A 22,412-nucleotide genomic window follows, 5' to 3' on the forward strand; every position below is an offset into this window, starting at 1 on the left:
TCCCAAAATAAAATGATACTAAAATATAAAGTATATTAGAGAGAGAAGAAAACAAAATTACAGGCAATGTGCCATACAGCTTTCAAACAAAAGTCATCATGATAATTATCAAAACTAATTAATTAGAAATTAATTTAGAATTAAATATTGTATAATTCACATCACTAGGACTTAGGTAAGAGTAAGCTAAATGAAACAAAAGAATCATTGACCAAATTTCATTATCTCTCTACAGTTGGAAGGCTCTATCTAATGCAATTCTCATATTATTACATATTTTCCAGTATGTTATTTTCCAGGGGCTACTACCCTTAAATGTTTGAAGACTATTTACAATAAAAAAAGAAAAATATAAAGTCCACATAATAGGTTTCTTTTGCAAAATTCCAATAGAAAACAACACTGCTAATGGTACACAATTCACAAAATTCATACCAAAAACATTAATTTCACAAATGCACACCTTACCTTGATATAAGATTTACTATTGCTCCCATAGGATGTAGGCCCAGGTTCAACAGGTCCAGATTTCCTTGACAATCATTAGAGGAAAAATGAATTTATAAAATGATTGAGCCCAGGTTTCCAAAGAAATAAAAGTTGGTGAATATCTGGATATCACTATATTAAAGAGGTTTCTAGACAGATATAATTAACATATGACCTCCTTTTTAAATAATTTTTAGTCTGTTCTAATTAGTTGTACATGACAGTAGAATGCGATTATACATTGTGATAGATCATACAAAAGTAAAGTGTAATTTCTCATTTTCTAATGGTACATATTCTAGGATGACATTGGTCATGCAGTCATATATGTACAAGACATAATAATGCCTATTTCACACTACTGTCCTTCCTACCCCCATACTCCCTTTACCTCCCTTCACTCCACTCTTCCTAATAAAATTAACTCTATAATTCCTTAGTTCCCCCTGACCCTTATGGTGAATTAACATCCACATATCAGAGAAAACATTCAGCCCTTGGTTTTTTAGTTCACTTAGCATGATATTCTCCAACTCCATCCGTTTACCAGGAAATGTCTCTCTTTTTAGAAGTCTTTTTTTTTTTTTAATCTCTATCTACCTCCACTTTTCCCAATCCATGGAATGTGAAATGAAGGCATTCTTAGCTCCATTTCAAAGATTATGGCCAATATGTTGGCAGAACCTGAGAATAAAACTCTAAGAGAAAATTGTCCTGAAGGTTGAACTGAAAATCCGAGTGATGATGGAAATCACTTTTATTATCTGAAATGAAATAAAAACTGATCGCCCAGATTAGGTAGAAGATACACTCTCCATTCATCCTTCTCTCTCCCGGGGATCAAAGACTAACAGATTCACTTGAAAAGGGCAGGTTCAGTTTTTCAGCAAGGAAACTACCTACTGAAAAGAACCTGTTCTTCCCCTTACCCAGAAATACCATAAGGAGTTACCCAATCCATTTTAATTGTTTGAAAGATGATTGTAAAATAGTGGAAAAAAATTGTATACTGTTACTGAGAATAATTTTCTCTGAGAGATGGAGATACTATACATTATAAAATCCAACTCATTTTCCTATTCAGAAAAATGGCAAGTAATTCTGTAGGAATGCAAATACTTAAGGGGAAAGACTACTGGAAGCTGCATCTCTGTTTCCCTAAGTACAATCTAAGTAACTTCCTTCATGTGGGCTCCCACTCTAAAGACACTGTCCTGTAGGACTCAAAGGCAATCCCCTACTTTGTAATCTTCATCCTAAGAAGATGAAGATTTCTGACTCAAGGTTGTGCTCAAAGGACCAAGAGTAGGAGTTCTATCTCCCACTCTGGGAAAACAAACTAAATGGCATCTCAGTCAATGACCTAAACATGAACATGTTACCCAACTACCCAACTGAAGTTTCATGATGACTCTGTCAACTAATTGTACCACTATCCTACCCTACATAGGAATGGTATCAGTGAGCTGGATGAGGGAGAGTAGACATTTAGGGGCAATACAACCATGGACTTCAGGAACTTCAAGTCCCATGGTGCTTGAGGGACTCTAAGTCATCCTCACATTCCTCTGCTCTGAGGACTCTTCCCAGTGGCTCAAATTATTTTAACATCTTTCCACAGAAATGTGGATTTTGCCTACAATCCAATAAAGCTTAAAAGAAGGTAACAACCTATTCAGTACTCCCTGGGGCACCAATTTTTAAATAAGTCTATCTAGATAGCTCCCAGTGGTCTCTGTCATTAATGTTTGCTTGGTCTTGATCAAATTGACCACAAAACCTAATACTCTGATCACTTTCCTCAAAACCTAGGCCTCTAAAACTTGGCCTTGTTCCTCTTCAAACTTGTCCTCCTCTTACTTACATTCTGATGCTCTAGATGGGGATCATGCATAACTTCACTCATATACTTTTCAGTTTGGTTCACTTGACATGCTCTCCTATTCTATTGTTAAAGCAGTTAAAACTACACTGTGATTCCATCTCACTCCAACCAATTGACAATATTTGGGAATACCAGTGACAATAAAGGTTGGCAAGGATGAGGGGTAAAAGGTATACTCATACTTTGTTGGTGGGACTGCAAATTGGTACAACCCCTCTGAAAAGCAGTGTGGAGATTCCTCTAAAATCTAGGAATGAAACCACCATTTGACCCAGGTATACCACTCCTTGGTATATATACACAAAGAACTAAAATCAGCATATTACAGTGAGGCAGCCACATCAATGTTTATAGCAGAGCAATATCTAAGCTATGGGGCCATCCTAGGTGCCCTTCAACAGATAAATGGATAAAGAAAATGTATATTGATACAATGGAGTATTACTCAGTCATAAAAATGATTTGATGATATTTTCTAATAAATGGGTGGATCTGAAAACTATCATTCTAAGTGAAGTAAACCATTCCTATAATATCAAAGGTTCAATGTTTTCTCTGGTATGTGCAACCTAATCCAAAATAAAGGAAGGGAAGATGAAAAAAGAGAATTGAATTTCAGTGGAATAGACAAATGGGAGTGAAGGGCAGGGAGAGGGATGAGCAAAGGGGGGACACTGGTATACAATTGGCACAATTTTTCTATGTACATATATGAATACATCATAGTGAAGCCATTGTGCACATCTGAAAGAAATTAATTTAACAAATATCAATAGGCAAATGGCAGAAAGATCAGTGGATTAGAACAAGGGGAGCTGGGTTGGGGGGCAGGGATAAGAGGCACTAGGGACAGAATTAGAACAAGATATATTCCATGTTTTATAATTACGTCAAATGACTCCTATTGTCATGTGTAACTCAAAAGAACCAATGAAAAATAAATGAACAAAAATACATACAGAATAGTGAAAGTGCAGAATACTGGGCTAATAATTAAGGAATCTGAGTTCAAATCTGACTGTGACCACTTACTATATACAGAAAAATCACTATAATATTTTTAACTCACAGGTTGTTGATCATAACAATTTGACCATACAATTAAACACATTAGGAAGTACTACATGGATCTTTGATTGGTTGCTAAGATTCCTTGAAACCCTGAAATTTCCTGGGTTCTTGATTCAGTATATAGAAGAAGAATCTTAGCTGACAGAATTTTTTTACTATGTCAACAGAAACACAAAGAAAAGTAGGAGAGAAACTAAAAAATGACAACAATATAAAAACAAGAAAAGATTATAGTCATATAAAAGCAAACAGACTATAAAGAAAGAAGAATCTAGATAGAACTAGATAGGGGTTGTAACTTGAAGGGAAATCCAAAGTGAGCAAACCAAAAATAGAGATATCAATTAAAATATATTCTAAGAGATTCCAAAAATAATTAATACAATGTTATATAACTTGCTACACATCAATATTTCACACTTCCAATAAAATAATTATTCTCCAAGACTTGCTTGTTTTTGTTCATTAAAACCCATGGTACTATAACTACAGCTCTGTTTGATTTTTCCCAAAATATTCAATCTTATAAAAGGTACTGGTTACCAACACATCTATAGAAAATATTAAGACAAACTTGCACTATATCCAGGCTTCCCAGGTTAAATCTGAATCAAAATGAGCAAAAAAAGGAGATTGAATTTCTGAATTCATCTGGTATGAATCTACATCTTGATCTTAATGCCACATTGTTCTCTATCACAGGAGTGAGAGAATGGATTTGTCAGCAAAGCTTGAGAACGTCAAACCATAGGCCACCTACTTCTTAATTAGGGAATCATGGGACAATTAGTCAAAATCTCTGACAGTGGCTTCATCAGTAAATAATAGGTAATAATAATGCAGATAGTTTCAAGCTTCTGTAATTACTACAAGAAAAACAAGTGGTTGGATGTAGTGGAGAATGTCTACAATTCCAGTGACTTGGGAGACTGAGGCAGGAGGGTCACAAGATGGAGACTGGCCTCAGCATCTTAGGGAGATCCTAATCAACTTAGCAAGACCCGGTTCTGAAATAAACAATAAGAAAGAACAGGGGATGGATTACTTGCTAAGTGTTCCTGGAACCAAAAAAAAAAAAAAAAAGTGCCAGACACACATGATAGGATCTCTAGCTCAGAACAGAACACTCAAATCTCCTTTTCTCTGTGTGCTACAGTATTTAAAAATACAATTTTTAAACCTATAAAACCCTACCTGGTTGAAGTTTCATTTTTAGAATTCTCATCTGTTATTAAAGAAAATGGTAAATTTAATAAACAGTATAAAATAAAAAATTAAAAATATATGACACTGATATTTTCTTACAAAGTATTCCCTTGGACCATTCCTGGATATTCTTCTTGAATGAATATTATTTATTTTAGTGGCAGGCAATTAAGGCATCAAAAACTCTTATGTACCCTTTTTTTTGGATTTATCAAATGAAAGAAGAAAGAACATTTCTCAGTGTTTGATTCATAAACTGATGTGTTCATGCCCATAATCCCAAGTGACTGCTTAAATACCAACAAAGCAAAATCATTAGTATAAAACTGACAGTGCCAGACAAATACCAGGAATTTTCTGGAATACTGTCAGTAGAACAATTATAAGGAGTATACTTATTGGGCCATGGTACAAAAGTGTCTGCAGGTTTTCAATCAAACTAGTTAGGATGAAACTCCTCACCACAAGGAAGCTAGATCTGTGAGCAGTATAGTGAGTAGAGTGGCAAAATGCAGGAAGCAGACCAGGGACAATCACTTACAAAGAAAATCCAGTTTTCCATTGAGAAGTGCTTGATAGAAGTTGATGAGGTTATTCTCACTAATCCTCTTTTGCTAATCTCTTAGTTTCAGCTATTTTTTTCTCTCTCTCTGTGATGCAAACAAGGCTTTTTCTCCCACAGAAAAACCCACTGGAAAGATGACTCTTATAAATTTGATTAATCTGATTCATATGTAATTGTCTTACAGAAGATTACAAGGAACTTCTGAGGAGGCTGTAGCAAGTTGTCAAGGAGGAATAGTTGATATGCTAATAATCTTTAAATAGAACCATTAATAAACTCAAGGAGAAGGAAGAGGAGAAGATGAATAAAAGGAGGAAGTGAAGGAGAAGGGAGGAAAGGACAAGGAATAGGAAGTAATTTTCTTGTTCTTGGAAGGGTAGTTTTAATATTGTCAAAATGGACATACTACAAAAAATATTACACAGATTCAATTCAATTTCACCAAAATCAATGACATTCTTCACAAAACTGGAAAATAACAGCTCTAAAATTCATTTGGAAGAACAAAAGATTCAGAATACTCAAATCAATACTAAAACATAATGGGAGAAGCTAAGGCATTGCGATATCTGATATCAAATTAGACTACACACCTAAGGTAACAAAAACATCAGGATATTGCATCAAAACATGCATGAGACCAATGGAATAGTATAGAACACATGGAGAAATTCACATAGTCACCTGATACTTGACAAAGGTGAAAAAAATATACATTGGAGAAGAGATAACCTTATAACCAATGGTGCTGAGAAAACTCTATGTCCATATCCAGAAGAAATATCTTTTAACCTGGACAGAAATAAATTAAAGTGGATCAATGACATAGGAATTAGAGCAGAAACTTAGCAACTGCTGAAAGAAAAGAAGGGTCGATACTAAAAGTTATTTACTCAGTTGCCAATGACTTAAGAAAACCTTAAACTCAAGAAAGAAAATCAAGAATCATCAAGTGGGATGACATCAAAGTTTAGCATGCAAAGCAAACAATTAGAGCATGCAGAATAGGAGAAAATCTTTCCCAGCTGCTCCTCCAACAGGGGAATAATATCCAGAATATTTAAAGAACCCCAAAGCCTAACACTGAAAAATAAACAAATAAACCAATGAATAAATGGGCCAAAGAACTAAATGGGCACTTCTCAAAAGAAAAAACACAAATGCCCAAGAAACACATCGAAGTTCAACATCTCTAGTAATCAGGGAAATCCAAGTGAAAACCACATTGAGATTTCATCTCACTTCAATTAGATTGGTAATTTTCAGGAATACAAACAATAATAAATGCTGGAGAAGACTAGGGGAAAAATGTACACTCACACATTGTTGATGGGGACTTAAAATTAATAAAATCATTCTGGAAAACAGTATGGAGACTTCTCAAAAGCTGAGAATGGAACCACCCAGCTATCCCACTCCTCACTCTTTATTCAAAAGAACTAAATCAGCATACTACAAAGATACAGCCTCATCGATTTTCGTAACACTGCAATTAACAAGACCAAGATATGGAACAGACCTAAGTGCACATTAGTAGATGAACAGATGAAGAAAAGGTGGTATAGAGACAACAGATTTTTACTCAGCCATACGAACCAATTATGGCATTGCTTGTAAATGCATGTATCTGGAGAAGATCGTGCTAAGTGAAATAAGTCAGACTCAGAAAGTCAAGGGCAGAATGTTTTTCTCTCATATGCAGAAGCTAGAGCCAAATGAAGAAAATGGGGAGAAGTCTATGAAAATGGAAGGAATATCAGTGGAATAGAAGAAGAGGATATATGGGGAGAGAAGAGGCACAGGAAAAGGGAGCAAATCTGAAAGAAAAGAAGTTGATTAAATTATGCTAGGCACATATATGAATATAACACAAAAAATTTACCTCTGTGTCTATGTACAAACACAAATTTTAATGATGGTAAATAAAGAGATGGATGGCCAGCAGATTTGAGGAGGAAGAACAACAGAAGGGACTAGGGGAGGGAAAGTGGTACTAAAAACTTAGGTGGAGCAAATTATGCTCCACACATGAATAGTTATGACAAAAATAAACCCCAATACAATATAGAGTTGTAATGTGCTGAAAAATATTTTTAACAAAGGTTTAAATGTAGATGCGTCTAAGACAAAGGTTAAATATATAAAAAATCATTTTCCTGTGCTCAAAAATATCATATTTAAATCATGGACACTGACTTTTACATTTGAATTATTTTAGTGAAATCATACCATAGGATTTGGAAAAAAACAAGGACTGAAAGATTGCTTATAATTCAATATCTTAATGTAGTTCTTCCCTGAAAATTTGTATAACAAAATTTACCTGGTTTGAATGTCCTTACAGCATTCACTTCCAATGCCTTACTTGCTTCATTTGTGTCTTCAATGGCAGGCTTGATGGGTTCAGAAACAAGATATTATATTAAAATTGTATACATCATACAATATATAGTTAATGATTCTATATAAAAATGGAAATATTTTACCCTGTCTTGAGGACATTTCTTTTGAAATACTGAAAAGTAAAAGGGACATATAATCAATTATACAACAATGTATCAAAAACAACCATAAATTTATGCAGAGTTTGTACAGAAAAGAATACTTATGCATGGTTTAATGATGACTACTTTAGCTTTGGGCTTATTCTTTATGTTTAGGAGAAAAAACATGAGAGACATACTGCAGAAAAACCAGGAACACAGGCTTAATGAAATATGAAGTTAAGATTCCAAATGCAAGTTTATTTTTCCACTGACAATTAATATTATATGAGCTTCACTTGGTGGCACACACGTATAATCCCAGCTCAGGAGGCTGAGGCAGCAGGACTGGGAGTTCAAAACCAGGCTCAGCAACTTAGCAAGGACCTAAACAAATCAGTGATACCCTGTCTCTAAATAAAATATCAAGAATGGCTGGGGATGTGGCTCAGTGGTTAAGTGACCCTGAGTTCAATCCGTGGTACTTAAAAAAATATACATATAGGAAAGTGTGCATTTACCAAAGTAAAAATGCAGATTAGTGTAGCATAAACTGCTGTCTAGTCAGAGGAGGGACTCACAGCCCTAGGAGTTGTGGGACAAAATGTCAAAGCTGATGATAGAATGTAACAGGATATGTCATTCATGAAACACTCAGAACCACTTATATGATTATATGACATGTGAGTCTACTGTTCCTCAAATTGCCTCTAATTGATTAAGTAAAAATTATGACATTTGTTGGTTTCTCAATGTCACATTTTGCTTCTATCTAAATTAAAACAAAATAAAGAATATGTGAAAATGTTGATAATTGAACTCAATAAAGAGCACAAGAATGAGCAGAGTTCAAATACATTACCATCATTCTCAGATTGCTGAAAATCTCCACATACTTCTTTTTTTTCAGGGACATTCTGGGGAGGATGAAAAAGACTTATGTGTAACAAGCATAACATTTGATAAAATGATTGTAATATTCAGCATTACTACAAGACACATTGAAAGAACACACATTTCTGAATTATTCCTATGTACATTCAAATCCCAATTCTGCCATGTAATGACTTGCATTTTCACATGGGTTGAGAATTATAAGAAATGAGAGAGACAATTCCAAATATTACTCTCCTTACCTCTAGTCAGTTATTACACAAATACTGTGATACCCAATGGATTTTTTTCTTGAGCATAATAATGTGGGGTAAAACTTTGATCCATCTGTAGCTCAGTATACTTGTAAAAATCTGATGTTTTAAGAAATCTGAAGTAATTACTTGTGATGTTCTGAATGTTTCCATGGTTTTTATTTGCACAAACTACCTCTTGGGGGGAAAAACACAAAAGCTGAGTTTTGAGAACAATATGTAACTAAGATTGGATAGGGTCACAAACAATAAGTAAGTTCCTTTTACCCTGTATGTCAGACAGCTAAAGACATATGATTACATATATTTGGTCCATCCCAGAAAGGCAAGAATAAATTCTGTAGGACAAAGATGGATGAAGGAAAGCCACACACAGCAAATGGAAAACAGGAAGTCTAAGTAAAGAAGTCATCATGGAGGCACAGGTGACTGAAAAGAATAGACTCTAAAGAAATGTATTCTAAAAAGAAATACTGAGTCTAGGGGTAAAACATTTTTAGAAAGGTAATGGAGGAGGAAGAACCAAACAGAAAGATACAGACATGACCAGTAACATGCATTTAAGCCAAAGAAGAAAGGAAAGGAAGGAAGAGCAAAGCATGGAAAGAAATACAACATAGAGTTTTGACCAAAATATTAATACTGATAATATTCATTTCTATTACACTATCATTTTTTGCATAAAAATTTGTATAAAAAAGCCTTCAGTTTTATTAGTATAAAAGGAATTCAATTTGTTAACTGTAGTTATGAACCACTCTCTGAAATCTGTAACATTATTAGTATGGAAAATAATTTTCCCCAATTTCCCTCTGAAAGAGAAAACTGATAATCAGAATGCTAAAAAGTACATTAAAAAAAAGATATATTTAATAGCACATGGGTTGGGCCTCAAAAAAAGTTTTACAAATTTTGATCTAAACTCCAATCTTAGCTCAAAGCTGGAAGAAGTGAGGGATATTCTACTATCTAATTTCATATTTGTTATATGTTTTTATTTGCTTCTTATTTATGACATTAGTTTATGATAACTCACCAGAACTTTTACCTCTTGAACTTTAAAAGAGAATGTAAACTTAAACCATATTTTCAGAAATCCAACAGCCTTAATATTTTGCTACCTCAGGTTTATTACTTAAAACACTTCATTATATAGATATCTTATTTTCTTCCCATTGATTCATGTTCACAATGTATGTAACAGTCTTTCACATCAAAACACTCTTCTCAGTTTTCCAAGAAATACCCACGTTTCCTATCTTGCAGTAGCACAGAGGGACAAAAGACTTTTAAAATAAATATTTAAGTAACTAAGTACACAAATTTCTAAACCTGAAATCTGAGTATGACATAAAGATTCAGAGTGTCTATTTTAAAATGCTACAATGCAAAAAGTTTTCTGAAATTCAAATTATGCCTTGTGGTTTTTAAGACTTTCTGCTTCAACAACTAGCTTTTATTTGCAGAAAATATCTAGTCTTCATTTAGATTAAGAAATTTATATGCACTTTTAAGGGGCAGGTCCAGTAAAGTACAATACCTTTACAATAGAAATGTTGAGAAACAGGTTTAAATTTCTCCTTTTTAACAAGTTCTCACAGTTTAAATGTAAATATGGAACCCAGGATGGAAATAGAGAAAAGTTCTCCAAAAAGTTTATGAACTAAAATTTAAAACATCCAGGAGAAAAAAAAAATGTATGCAGTGTTCTCTATAGTATTCAAACTAAGGCATCAGGAAAATTACATGACTCATAAATACTTACCCAAACCATTAAAGATTTATTTAGTCCTGAGTATAATTAATTAAGTTCATTTACAAGTCACAGTGAACTTACCCAAATAATCCTTCCCAAATCTCATATTTCCTGTGCTATTAGAATGCTTCTCCTGGGCTGGGCTTGTGGCTCAGTGGTGGAGCACTTGCCTACCTGTGAGGCACTGGGTTCACTCCCCAGAACACATAAGATAAAATAAACGTATTGTGTTCATCTACATTTTAAATATTTTTTCAAAAAGAATGCTTTTCCAAATATAATTTTGTTCCTGTTATGGATTTTCAAAAGTCCCTACTTTTGAAAATAGATGGAACATTGATGGAACATTGCTATTTACAAAGGTAAAAATAAAAATTCAACACAATTGTGCAAGATAATTTCTCCTGAGAAAATTTCCAAATAAGATGACAAGGAAAGCATTGTTAAATGGTAAGACTAAGCACTTCACAAACAGAATTCAAAGCAAGAAAATTAATTTGACAAGAAGGCATTTACCTTGATATCAGATTTATTGTTGCCCTTTTCTGAAGTAGGCTTGATATCATCAAGATCAGGTGCAGAGGCAGAACTTCTGAGCAAAGATACATAACAAAAATGGGTGAGTCCAGTCCAGTTTTTAAAGTAATAAAACCTGGTGAATGTTTGGATATCACTATATTAAATGAGGGTTTGGACTCATAGGATTAAAATATGACTCCCATTTTAAGAAAACTTTTGTTTACCTCTTTCTGCCTCTGCTTTTCCCATTCTATAAATCATTCAGTAAAGTCACACTTGGTTCCATTTCAAAGAATGATGGCCAATACAATGACAGAGAACTGAGAATAATGTATTTTCCAAACCTCTCTGTCCTGAAGGCTGAACTGAAAAATCCACTAAGTGGCCAACATAAACTTTGTGGCCTGAATTGAAACAAACCTAATAATCTAATATGAGGTAAAAAGATATACTGCTTTTGCTCCATTGTATCTCCCTGGATCAGAGACTAAGATGGCTAACTTGAAATTTCAGCTTTGGTGCTTCAGCCTGGAAACCACCTGCTAAAGTGTCCCTCTCTTGATTCCCTTTATGCAAAAATAGCACAGAGATTTCCCTGAAACATTTTAATGGTTTGAAAGATGAAGACCCAAAGAAAAAACAACAAATATATATGCTGTTACTGGGAATCCCATTCTTATTAGAGAGATTGAAACATTACAAATTTTAAATTTCAATTAATTTCCCAGTACAGTTCCTGCCTTATTCAGGGCCACAAAATATATCAAGCACTTTAAAACACTCACGGACACTCACTCAATGGAAATGATTGCCTATGAAGTAGAGGAATGCTACTTGGACTTCTGTTTCCCCAAGTACTATCTAAATATCTTCCTTCCTGTGGGTTTGCACTCCCATGGCCATCTTCGGCAGGACCTCTAAATATTCACCCGATGAAGATGCAGTTTCCTGAAACAAGGTTGGCTCCAAGGACCGTGAGTGAGTGTGACTCTTTCCCTACTCCAAGAAAACAAGCTAAATGGAGTCTCAGTCACTGGTCTCAGCATAAGCACATTACCAACCATCCAACTGACACTCCATGATAGCTCTGTCAAATTGAACCCTATCCTACCCTACCTGTACATAGGAAGGACATGAGAGACTTGGCAAAAGTGGTGGAAGTGAGCATATGCCTGCTCTGGGCCATAGATCATGTGGTTTAGCAACTTCTAGTCTTTGGTGCTTGAAGTTTGGTATACTACCATCATATTCCTATATACTCTACAGATTCTTCTCAGTAGCTGAAAAGTTTTTAACACCTTTCAACAGAAACACTGAAGTCTGTCATTCCTACAAACATGAAAGCAACAACATGTTTTGGACTCCTGCAAACTCCCTTTTAATATGATTTTCTACATAGTTCCCAACATCCATATCCCAAATTCTCATTTTATCTTCATCAGACAAGGTGAAAACCCCAATATGTTGATCTCTTTTGGAAAAAACAATTATTTCTACACAATTCAGTGTTTTTCCTCTTCAAACATGCTCTCCCTTTGTTAGTTCTATTGTGATTTTCTAACTCCAGGTTCACTTAATAATTCTTTTCTGATCATCCATATTTGGGTTCACTAGACTCACTCTCCCATTTTATTGTTGAAACTCTCACATGATCTAAGACAATATAGGAGAGTTTTGGCCTCCCATTAAGGAACATATGTTCAAATCTCATTGCTGTTACTTTCTACAACCAGATAATATCCTTTAATATATTTAAGCTTCATGTTAACCATCAAAACAACCAATCAGGCAGAATACAGAAAATATTTTGAAGTATTAGAGACTTTTTGACTAATTACTAAGATTCTTTAAATTTCTGTTATTCTCTGTGATTTTGATAGTATATACAGAAAAAAAGAGGTACAGAGCTGATAGTAACATTTTAAAAGTCAAAAAGAAACACCAAGAAAAGCGGAATAGAAAATTTTAAAAATTCAAGAAATGATTACAGCCATAGAAAAAGCAAAAATGATAAAAAAATAAAAATGTTTATGGAACTAGACAGTGGTACTAGCCAGATGAGAAAATCAAACTGGAAAGTCAAGAACTAGAAAAATCAATTAAACTATTTTCTAAATATGTGTTTAAGAAGATTAATGCAATTAATACTATGTATTCATATATATCACAGTTAAACCATAGGTATTCTTCACCAATAATTACCTAACTTTGCTTATATAAAACCCTTGCTCCTATGATCCTGGCTATGTGAGATTTGCCCTGAAAGGTTTGAAGTTTAAAAATGTACGGTGTGTCATTGCAAATTTCAAAAATATTAGCACAAATTCTTCAAATATAAACATGTTTTTCAGGAAATGTCTAATTTAAATGTTAAAAGACAACTAAGTTTGAATTCATGAATTCATCTGATATGGACCTGCATCTTGATCCTTTGTGCCACACATCCCTATCAATCTATGGAAAGGGCAAGAGAATGAATTTGTCAATCAGGTTCATGATCAAATCATAGGTCAGCTACTTGTAAATTATGAGATCATGGACTCATTAGTCAACTTGTTTGAATGACAGTTGCTTAATCACTGATTAATAGGTTGTAAGAGCACAGTTTCTTTCAAAGATGCTGTGATGACTATAAGAAAGTTTTAAGCACATATTATGATGTCTGGATAGGACTAGAACATCCAACAAATTTTACTTCCTTTTGTCTGCATTCCCTCATTAACTTTATTAGTTTCATTAGCTTTCTTTTCTAATTGTAAAAATCATACCTGGATAAAGAGTCATCAATCTCTAAAAAGGAAAAGGGTGAAATAAATATGTTATTAACAACAGAAAATATAAAATAGTAGAAATAATGACTGATTATTTTTTAAATACAATCCTTTGGGACCAGTCCTGAAGATTATCCTACACTGGATATCAATTATATTACTGATAGGCAATTAATGCAATATGAATCAAGGTTACATACAAAGGAGCACAGGTATAGACTGTAGGCATAGCAAACTTTTTCTGTAAAATAATACCGGAAAATGTACCATGTCTTCAGAAAGATATTGACATCCAAGTTCAGAAAGCATTTAGAACCCCAATTGAACCTGACCACAAAAGAAACTCTCCACATTATATTATTATACACAATTGTCACAAACACAAAAACCAGAAAGAATATTGAAAGTTACAAAAGGGAATAGTCAAACCACTTATACAGGCAAACCTATAAGAACAACACAGTTTTTTAAACTGAAAATTTAAAAACCAAATCAGTACACAATGATGTATTTCAAGCACAAGAGGGGAAGAAATGGAAAATGAAAGGGCATTTATCATATAATGCAGAATAAACAGGAAAGTCAAGTATCATGTGTTTTCCCTTACACGTGCAGTCTGGAAAATAAATTAATAAAAGGATACTCTGAAAAGAGAAGTGATGAATAGGGAAAAGGAAGAAGACTGGGAGAGGGAGAGAGAAGGGAGAGATAGAAAGTAGGGAGATAGATAGGACTCAAGTATGATATCCCTGCTTGGGAATGTTAGAGTGGAATGCAGTCATTTTTACAATAAAAACACTGTCCATTTTTATAGCAAGCCCAATTTATTATAATGTAACTATAGAAACAACATACAACATACTAATTTTAAAATATTATTTAAGCAAAGGTAATATGTCTGAGGCTAAATTTTAATTAATGAAATTTTTTCAGAAAACATTTAAATTTCAGATTATAAATTTCAGCTTTTAAATTTTCTACAATGAAATAATTCTAAATTACAGGATATTAAGAAGGAAATTAAGAAAAATATGAATGCCATATACACATTGATTTGTTGCCACTCCTTTCTGATCATACTTTCTTATACAGGGTAGGAACACTAAGAGTAATTCACTATCAAAAGGAACTAAGTTCCATACTCTGCACCAAATTAAAAAAAATTAAAAATATTGGTCCATCTACAAGTAAAAATATATTTTTTAAAAGGTCTTACCTGCTTTCCTGGTTTTAATATGTTCATATGCTTCTCTAGTAAAATCCAAAATTAATTTCCTATTACAGTTTATGAAAAAGTAATGAAATTAGTATCAATGCTGATAAGAGAAATACTAACCAAATTGTGAAAATTATTTTAGATAGCATCAAACCTAATATCAGTACTTGACCCCATATATTTCAAATGTGCAAGTTTTCTCTACAGGTTATTAACCTTACAGTTATTTTTATGTTGTTTGGAGAGGGGGTGTTTGTTTTGTTATGGGGATAAGGTTTCACCACATTGCCCAGGCTAATCTTGAAATCCTGGGCTCATGTGATCCAACTGCCTCAGCATCCCAAGTAGCTGAGGTTGAAGCACATGCCACTGCACACATAAGTTGTAACCAAAGAAGAAAGAAGTAAGATGAAGTGAATTTCACCTACTCAAGACTCAAGACATTAACTAGAATAGCCTGACATAAAGGAAAGTATCCTGAATTCAGAAGATGTCCTCTCTCTACAACCAGTAGCTCTTTGTTCTTGCACAAATCATTTCTCCTCCTAAAAAATAAGGATTGTACTGCTTTAGTTCACCAGGTTGTTGTGAAGATTTAATGAGAGAATATAAACCATGCTGAGAGAAATAGTAAAGTAATGGAATAATTTGTACATTCATGCTGAACTCTGAAACCTGAGTAAAATCCAATTTTTCACAGGTTCTAATGATCAAATATTACAATTGTTAACAAATGCTCATGAGTCTTAATTTGGGCCACAGACTGTGATATTCTCTGTGCTTTCTTGTTTAGGACAAATCACCTATTTAATAATTTATAACTCGATTTATTTTTAAATATAATTGAAAGACAAATATCCTCTTATAATGAAACTAATTAATCACTGGGCTTGGACTATTACTATTACAGCAGATCTTTGTTCAGAGTGAGGCTTAATTTCTATGTTGATCTCTAGCTAACTTGAAAGAAGCAACCCTCTTTTATACATGGATACCGATGTGTCATAATGAGGCTTAGCTCTTTTAGATGCAATGAATCTACTTTAATTTCTGAGAATTCTGTTTAATGCCTTCCTTTTGAGAAAGAAATGAAATATTCTGTAAAATGAGAAACAGATCCTAGTAGCTGGGTAAATTTTCATTTGCAGGGAAAAATATCATGTGAGGTATCAATCAAAAGTTGGCAACCTCACTGGGAACCTCTAACCTGGGGCCTCCCACAACCAAAGAAACTGTGCTTCACAAGATATAATGAGGCTTTGTGGTACAGATCTGTTAGAAAAGATAAAAGGGAACTCTCAACTCTTCCTGTAACATTTTTTGAGGCTATCCCATAGTTTTGAATGATGCCAAATGATATGTGTGGGCCAAATGACAAACAAAAGCCTCAAAGGACCACTCATCACACATTTAGCTAGCATGTGAGCTCCACATAAGGTTATAAAGCTGAAGGGCAGGATCAGTGTGCTCACTGTGGGGTGGATAAAGCTAGGAATCCTGAACCAAAGCAGAGTGCCCATTGAGAAACAATGGCTGTACGTGAAAGGAAAAAAATGTAACTTTTAAGTGTAAGTGGGTATTACCATGAAGACTCAGGGATCTGGGTCAGTCAGAACAATGTAGTAGTAAAGCTAATCATCGTCAGACTGCAGGACTACTTTTAATTGCAACACTGTAGCAACAGAATTAACAGAAACAAAAGAATGATTGAAAAGTTCTTTTTTTCCCCACCCTCCAGTGAAAGAAAATTTTCTTTCTTAGACATAAGAAACTCCACAGAGAAATTTGAATTGCTACTTCCCAGCAAAAATAAGGATAACTTCTGGTAAACTGACATTGCAAGACTCCAAAATTCAAAAATAAAAATCAAAGATATGATGCTATTTGTGCCCCACATGCAGGGGTTATACTTGGAATGTAATGGATATTGCTGGAATTCCTAAGGATAAAGGTTTTAAAAGTCCTGAGACAGACTGGTGACTCTAGCTCAGTGCTGGAGTGCTTGCCTCCCATGCCTGAGACCCTGGGTTCAATCTCTAGAACCAAAAAAAGAAAAAAGAAAAAGAAAAAGAGAGAGGGAGAGGTCCTAAAATAAAACCTGCACACATTTCTCCTTCTAACTAGTCTAGACTTTTGCAGGGGTCCAGACTGACAAAGAGGACAAAGTCACTGCATTCCAAACATATCTGAACTATGAAATATCATTGATGTGTAAGATGCAATAGTTGTAAAAATTTTGAACCTCCGTTTAATTAGTATTTTAATGTAGACACTTACACATTGAAACCACTTGCAAGAGCATAGGATAACGCTCTCATTCCAGAATGATCTTCTGCTAAGCCATCAATACCTCCATGAAAAAGCATCTCAATTACATGTTTTGCTTCATATTTTGCAGCCAGCATGAGGGCTGTTCTAAAATAACAAAGAGATAATTTCACCCCTTAGATACTTTAAATGATGAATTGTCTTTAAAAGTTATTTAAACAGATAATTTGATATATTTTTTGAATTTGGTTGTGTAGAACTAAATCTTTACATATATTAATACACATAAGTATCTTAAAGTATTCATCTTTACATATTGCCTCCAAGTCAAATAGAAAACCCAAACAGGAAACCTCTTGTTTCAATGGGGTATTACATAGAAGAAGTTGCAAATTTAAAGTCCTTTGATGGACAATAACTATGAAAAGGTCATTTAACTAAAATAGGTAAAGATTTAACTGAAGGATAATCCATTTTTCCCTAGTCTAATGTAATATGTTATAACTCAGTTACCTAAAAAGGTCAAATATGTAAGATATTTGCTGGTTTAACAATAGGAATAAATATGGTGATGATAACAGTCATCACAGTTTCAGATATTGATGATGATAAGCATCTGCTAAGCACTGAAATTGATGCAATCTACACAGTCTTCCAATCATCCTTTGAGCTTATATTTTCCACATTTTCATCTCAAGAAACATATTTAGTGATGAGTAATTCTTCCAAGGTGACACACCTCGAAATTAGCAAAGGTAGGAATCCAAACCAGTCATGTTTGGATCCACACCTATCACTTGAGTCCTTCTCACCCACTTATGACTTATGTTTATTAGCAAATATTTATAACACTAAAGCTATTTTATTTCCCTTTGCTCAGGTCCATCAAAATATGTTAGAAATCAAAAGGAGGAATTGAACATAATCTGACAATAGCAATTAATACTCAGAGATAACCAAAAATCCATGTTCTTCAAAGAAAGTTTAAAGCAAAGGCTCATCCAAAAGTAAATGATTTTCAATGCCTACTTATGTTCAATAGAGCACACTATTAAAGAAAAAATACAAAGAAGTAGAAGTTGAAATATGCTGAAGGGTTAAGCATTTCAGTAATGAATGAAAAAGTAAACAAAGAGCCCATACTATATAAAACGGATGAAGCTAATGTGAAACTCCTTTGGCTAATGGATTGATGCTATGACCAATAAACAGATTACAAATGACAAACATCAACCAATATTATAATAAAATCTGAATTGTACTACATAATGTTATTTGTATTACCTCGTCCCAATAATTACTTTTCTAAAAGGTGATTTGTGTTCTTATGATTTACTTCATCCCAATAATTATGTTATTCTTCTTCCCATTAATCTAATATTATTTACTTCAATGATTATTATCATTCCATTAAACTTCAAAAAATGTCACCATTTTACCTGTTTTCCTTGTCGACTACATGTATATTTGCTTTATTCTGAATGAGAAGTTCTGCCACTTGTTGTTTATTGTGCTTCAGCGCAAGTAACAATGGCGTGTGCCCATCCTAGAAAGCAACAAATTATTCACCAAATTTCTCAACTGAAGCAGAAATCTTATAAAAGACCTACCAGTTTCCAGAAATCTTGGCCTCTATCATAGTATCATAGGACCTTAAATTTGTGTGTTTGCAGCTTCCATCTAAACCAAGAACTTCTTGAGGACAGGAACTAGGTCTTTTATCACCATAACCCCAAACACCAAAACATAAAAGGTAAAGGATTTAAGTATTGTTGGAATTAATGAGCTAAATATTCTTTTCTAGTGTGCGGATTATCCATCTGTTTTTCAAAGAATGTGTACTTTTCAAGAAATACCAAACCTCATCATGAAGATTCCTTGATCCATTCTCAGAGAAATATTATAATGAAGTATAATATTTTACGAAGTCCTTTGTCATTAATACCAATTTAACCAATTTTTGTGTCTCAAACAGTCACACTGGAAGAAATAGGAGTTGAAGGGAGACAGCTCTAAAAGCTTTCCAATAAGGAGAAAGCTTCCTCCATGTAGTACTAACCCTCTTGATTCCATTTATGGTGTCAGGATCCCAGATACCAATGTCAGGCACTCCTCCTCCAAGTGGGTCACTAAGAAAATGGGTTTTGAATTGAAAGAGGCTTCAAATAACTTTCATTTCATTTCTAATTGGTCCCTGCATTTACTTCCATTATTAAATGAAAGCTGTTTTTATTACCTGTTATAAAACTCAACACAAAATATATTCTCATTTATAATGATAACCCTGGTTTATTATTATTATCACTATCAGAGTGCACATATATGTTTTAGGTTCTGTTTTACTCTGATTCCATTTTAATTGCAATTTAAAGTTATTATTTCAAAAATATTATGAATCAACAAAAATTTATATTGATATATGTGGATTGATTTTACCATCAAGAAAAACACTAACTCACCTGCATTTTAAATATTGATTCAATGAATGAAGACAAATTAAATATATCCATGGGTTATATTGAGTCTGAAGCCCTTGATCTTTGCTGTGGATATTCCAAATTGTCATGTACAATGCAAGTGTTTGCATGCAAAATCTTTCCTTTCTTGAATATCATTTTTTCAACCAAAAAAATGATGTCTTAAAATGTAATACAAAAAATTCATATTTTCATTTAAAAAATTTTTTCAACACCATCTATGACCTAATACTCCATTTGTTTACTGTTTTCCCAGACTATTATTTTAATAAAATTTAGTTGCATAGGAATGCTGACACTAAGTTATTAAGAGGATCCCCCTATGGTCTTACTACATGGTTTTGTTTTTAAAACTGCTAAGCTGATGAAACTGGAGCCCCAGAAACACAACAGATCTACTGAGACAGTCTAGCATCTAGCCGCTGCTAAAAATGTTTAATACTTGCTATTATTCTAACCAAGAAAATCATTCTTAAAGTCAGCATTTGTTGACCCAATGAACTAAATGGTAACAGAAACATAAACTTCTTAAAAGGTCAGTCTTTGCTTATTGAAAGACTAGCCATCAAAAATTTCTCAACACCTTTTGAATAATGGTGTATGATTACTGTTGTTGGAAGGAAAAATGGATTCTGTAAGCCAAAAATGTACCACTAATCCTACTTCTTTTAATTTCCCAGTCATGGAAATACAGAAAAACAATTGTCAGTTAAACTAATATTGTCAGAAAACGGAGATTGGAAGAAAGTCAAACTCCAATTCTCCCAGGTATTTCTTCAGTTTCAGAGATCTGGGAATTTCTATATTACACTTCTCAATTTAGTGATAAATCTCTAGGAGTAGGGTGGGAATCTCAGGATCTATTTGTAAATATCTATGTCCAGGACCTACTGGATTTACTGAGTATAAACCTCCAAAGAAGAGGGTAGGTTTCTAAATTGTTAAAATCTTCCCCAGGTCACTTTGAGATACTATTCTAGTAGAGAACTAGAGGAGCAGACAATCATCTCTTCATCTCTTTATCTCATCTCTCATTTACAGGGATGAATCCCTTTGTAATTTGGACAGTTGCCAAACAAAAACAAAACCAAGAGACAGGCATATACCAAAGATTCTATGTAAGTTTCCTAGGCAGTGAGAGAATATGGACCAGTAAATTCAAAATGCAGCTTGGTTTCATATGCAATCCTCCTAAAACTGCTCTTTAGACATGTTTGCAACTCTGCATCTTCCTTTCCTAAATTAAGCATTGTTATTCCCCAAATTGACTAGCACCTCATCCATATACAGGAACTGGGAAAAGATTTACAAAAAATAAACTCATCCTACTATTTTTCCTTAATTATCTAATTTCCACATTGGCCTGGATATGGTTTACATTCTCCACTTTTCCATTGCTCCTGATCAAGCCTTACCACAGTGGGATAATTAACTCTTATGTACCTTTTCCCACAGCAATGAGATCACCATTTATTGTGAAATACTTTTGTTTGAGTTTTAAGATACAGACTATTTCCAGGGCAAAATTTGTTTCCCTGTTTTGTTTTATACTACTTAGAAAAAAGTTTGGGTGCAAAACATAATTTGGAAACAGGAAATGTTTTACCTTTAAAAATGCAGTGTTTTCACAAATATTTGCAATTGGTGCATACAAGAAAGCTGTACCTTCTAATATTTCTCTTATAGTATCGGTACTTAAACTGAAGTCTTCCACAGCCCATTGTTTTTAACACATTTTCCTGCAGTGAATGCTTAAGTTTCTAAATATGGAAATGGACACTACATATCTCACTATTAAAACAAATGTATTTCAAACAATCTAGAAATAAAATCAGAAGATGTGTACCTTGTTTTGTAATTCCATATTGGCATTGTGTGAAAGCAGTGTTTCAGTTATTGCCATGGTCTGACAAAAGATGGCCCAGTGGAGAGGAGAGTGTCCATCAATGTCCTGAACATTTGGATTGGCACCATTATTGAGAAGAATTTCTACACATTCTTCATGCTGGTGTTCTACCGCCTGTTAGCATTATAACAAGAAATGTACCATAAATTCAAGATATGCTAGCCAAACATTTCACAAGGTTCACAAATTAGTTATGTTTAAATTATATTAAACACTTTTTATTCAAGCATTTCAAGCCCACCTCCTGCAGAAACCCTAGGCTACTAATCTATGTACCTTAATCAGTGGTGTTTTGTACTTCTTATCAGAAATTTCAATGTTGCATTGCTTCTTTATTAACAGGGCCACCACTTCTGAATGTCCGTAGGTACTGGCATAATGGAGTGGGGTCCTAGGAAAGTAAGAAGATTCATTAGGACATCAGAGAGCACTTTTACCCACCTAAAGAATCCAATAGGTGAGCCAACCTAGTCTGCCACAGCATCCCAGCAAGGCAGCTCTGAGGTCTGCTATCTTTTAAGGGCAGAATGGTCATTCACAAATAATACTGCTGAACACAAGTGAGTTTGTAGAGCTCAGAGGACAGTGGCACTGTATGTGCTCAACCTTAGCTCTCAAAGTGACTTCAGCCCTTTGGAAAGGAGAGATTTCT

At 33.9% G+C, this 22,412-nt stretch overlaps 1 protein-coding gene across 1 annotated transcript in view; it reads right to left on the reverse strand.

Annotated features, from left to right (window-relative positions):
- Positions 1 to 22,167, reverse strand: part of LOC124985685 (ankyrin repeat domain-containing protein 26-like) — a 123,165-nt gene extending 100,998 nt beyond the window's left edge. The window contains exons 1-12 of the mRNA XM_047554347.1: positions 22,037 to 22,167; positions 21,701 to 21,874; positions 18,817 to 18,923; positions 17,387 to 17,524; positions 15,110 to 15,168; positions 13,891 to 13,912; positions 11,120 to 11,195; positions 8,562 to 8,616; positions 7,703 to 7,731; positions 7,540 to 7,609; positions 4,640 to 4,670; positions 469 to 532 (exon numbers count right to left, since the gene is read on the reverse strand). Coding sequence (XP_047410303.1) covers positions 469 to 532; positions 4,640 to 4,670; positions 7,540 to 7,609; positions 7,703 to 7,731; positions 8,562 to 8,616; positions 11,120 to 11,195; positions 13,891 to 13,912; positions 15,110 to 15,168; positions 17,387 to 17,524; positions 18,817 to 18,923; positions 21,701 to 21,757 — 708 coding nt within the window. The 5' untranslated portion in view covers positions 21,758 to 21,874; positions 22,037 to 22,167. The remainder of the gene's footprint in view (positions 1 to 468; positions 533 to 4,639; positions 4,671 to 7,539; positions 7,610 to 7,702; positions 7,732 to 8,561; positions 8,617 to 11,119; positions 11,196 to 13,890; positions 13,913 to 15,109; positions 15,169 to 17,386; positions 17,525 to 18,816; positions 18,924 to 21,700; positions 21,875 to 22,036) is intronic.
- Positions 22,168 to 22,412: the final 245 nt, after the last annotated feature.

This window comes from Sciurus carolinensis, chromosome 5, assembly GCF_902686445.1.
Source record: "Sciurus carolinensis chromosome 5, mSciCar1.2, whole genome shotgun sequence".
NCBI classification, from domain to species: domain Eukaryota; kingdom Metazoa; phylum Chordata; class Mammalia; order Rodentia; family Sciuridae; genus Sciurus; species Sciurus carolinensis.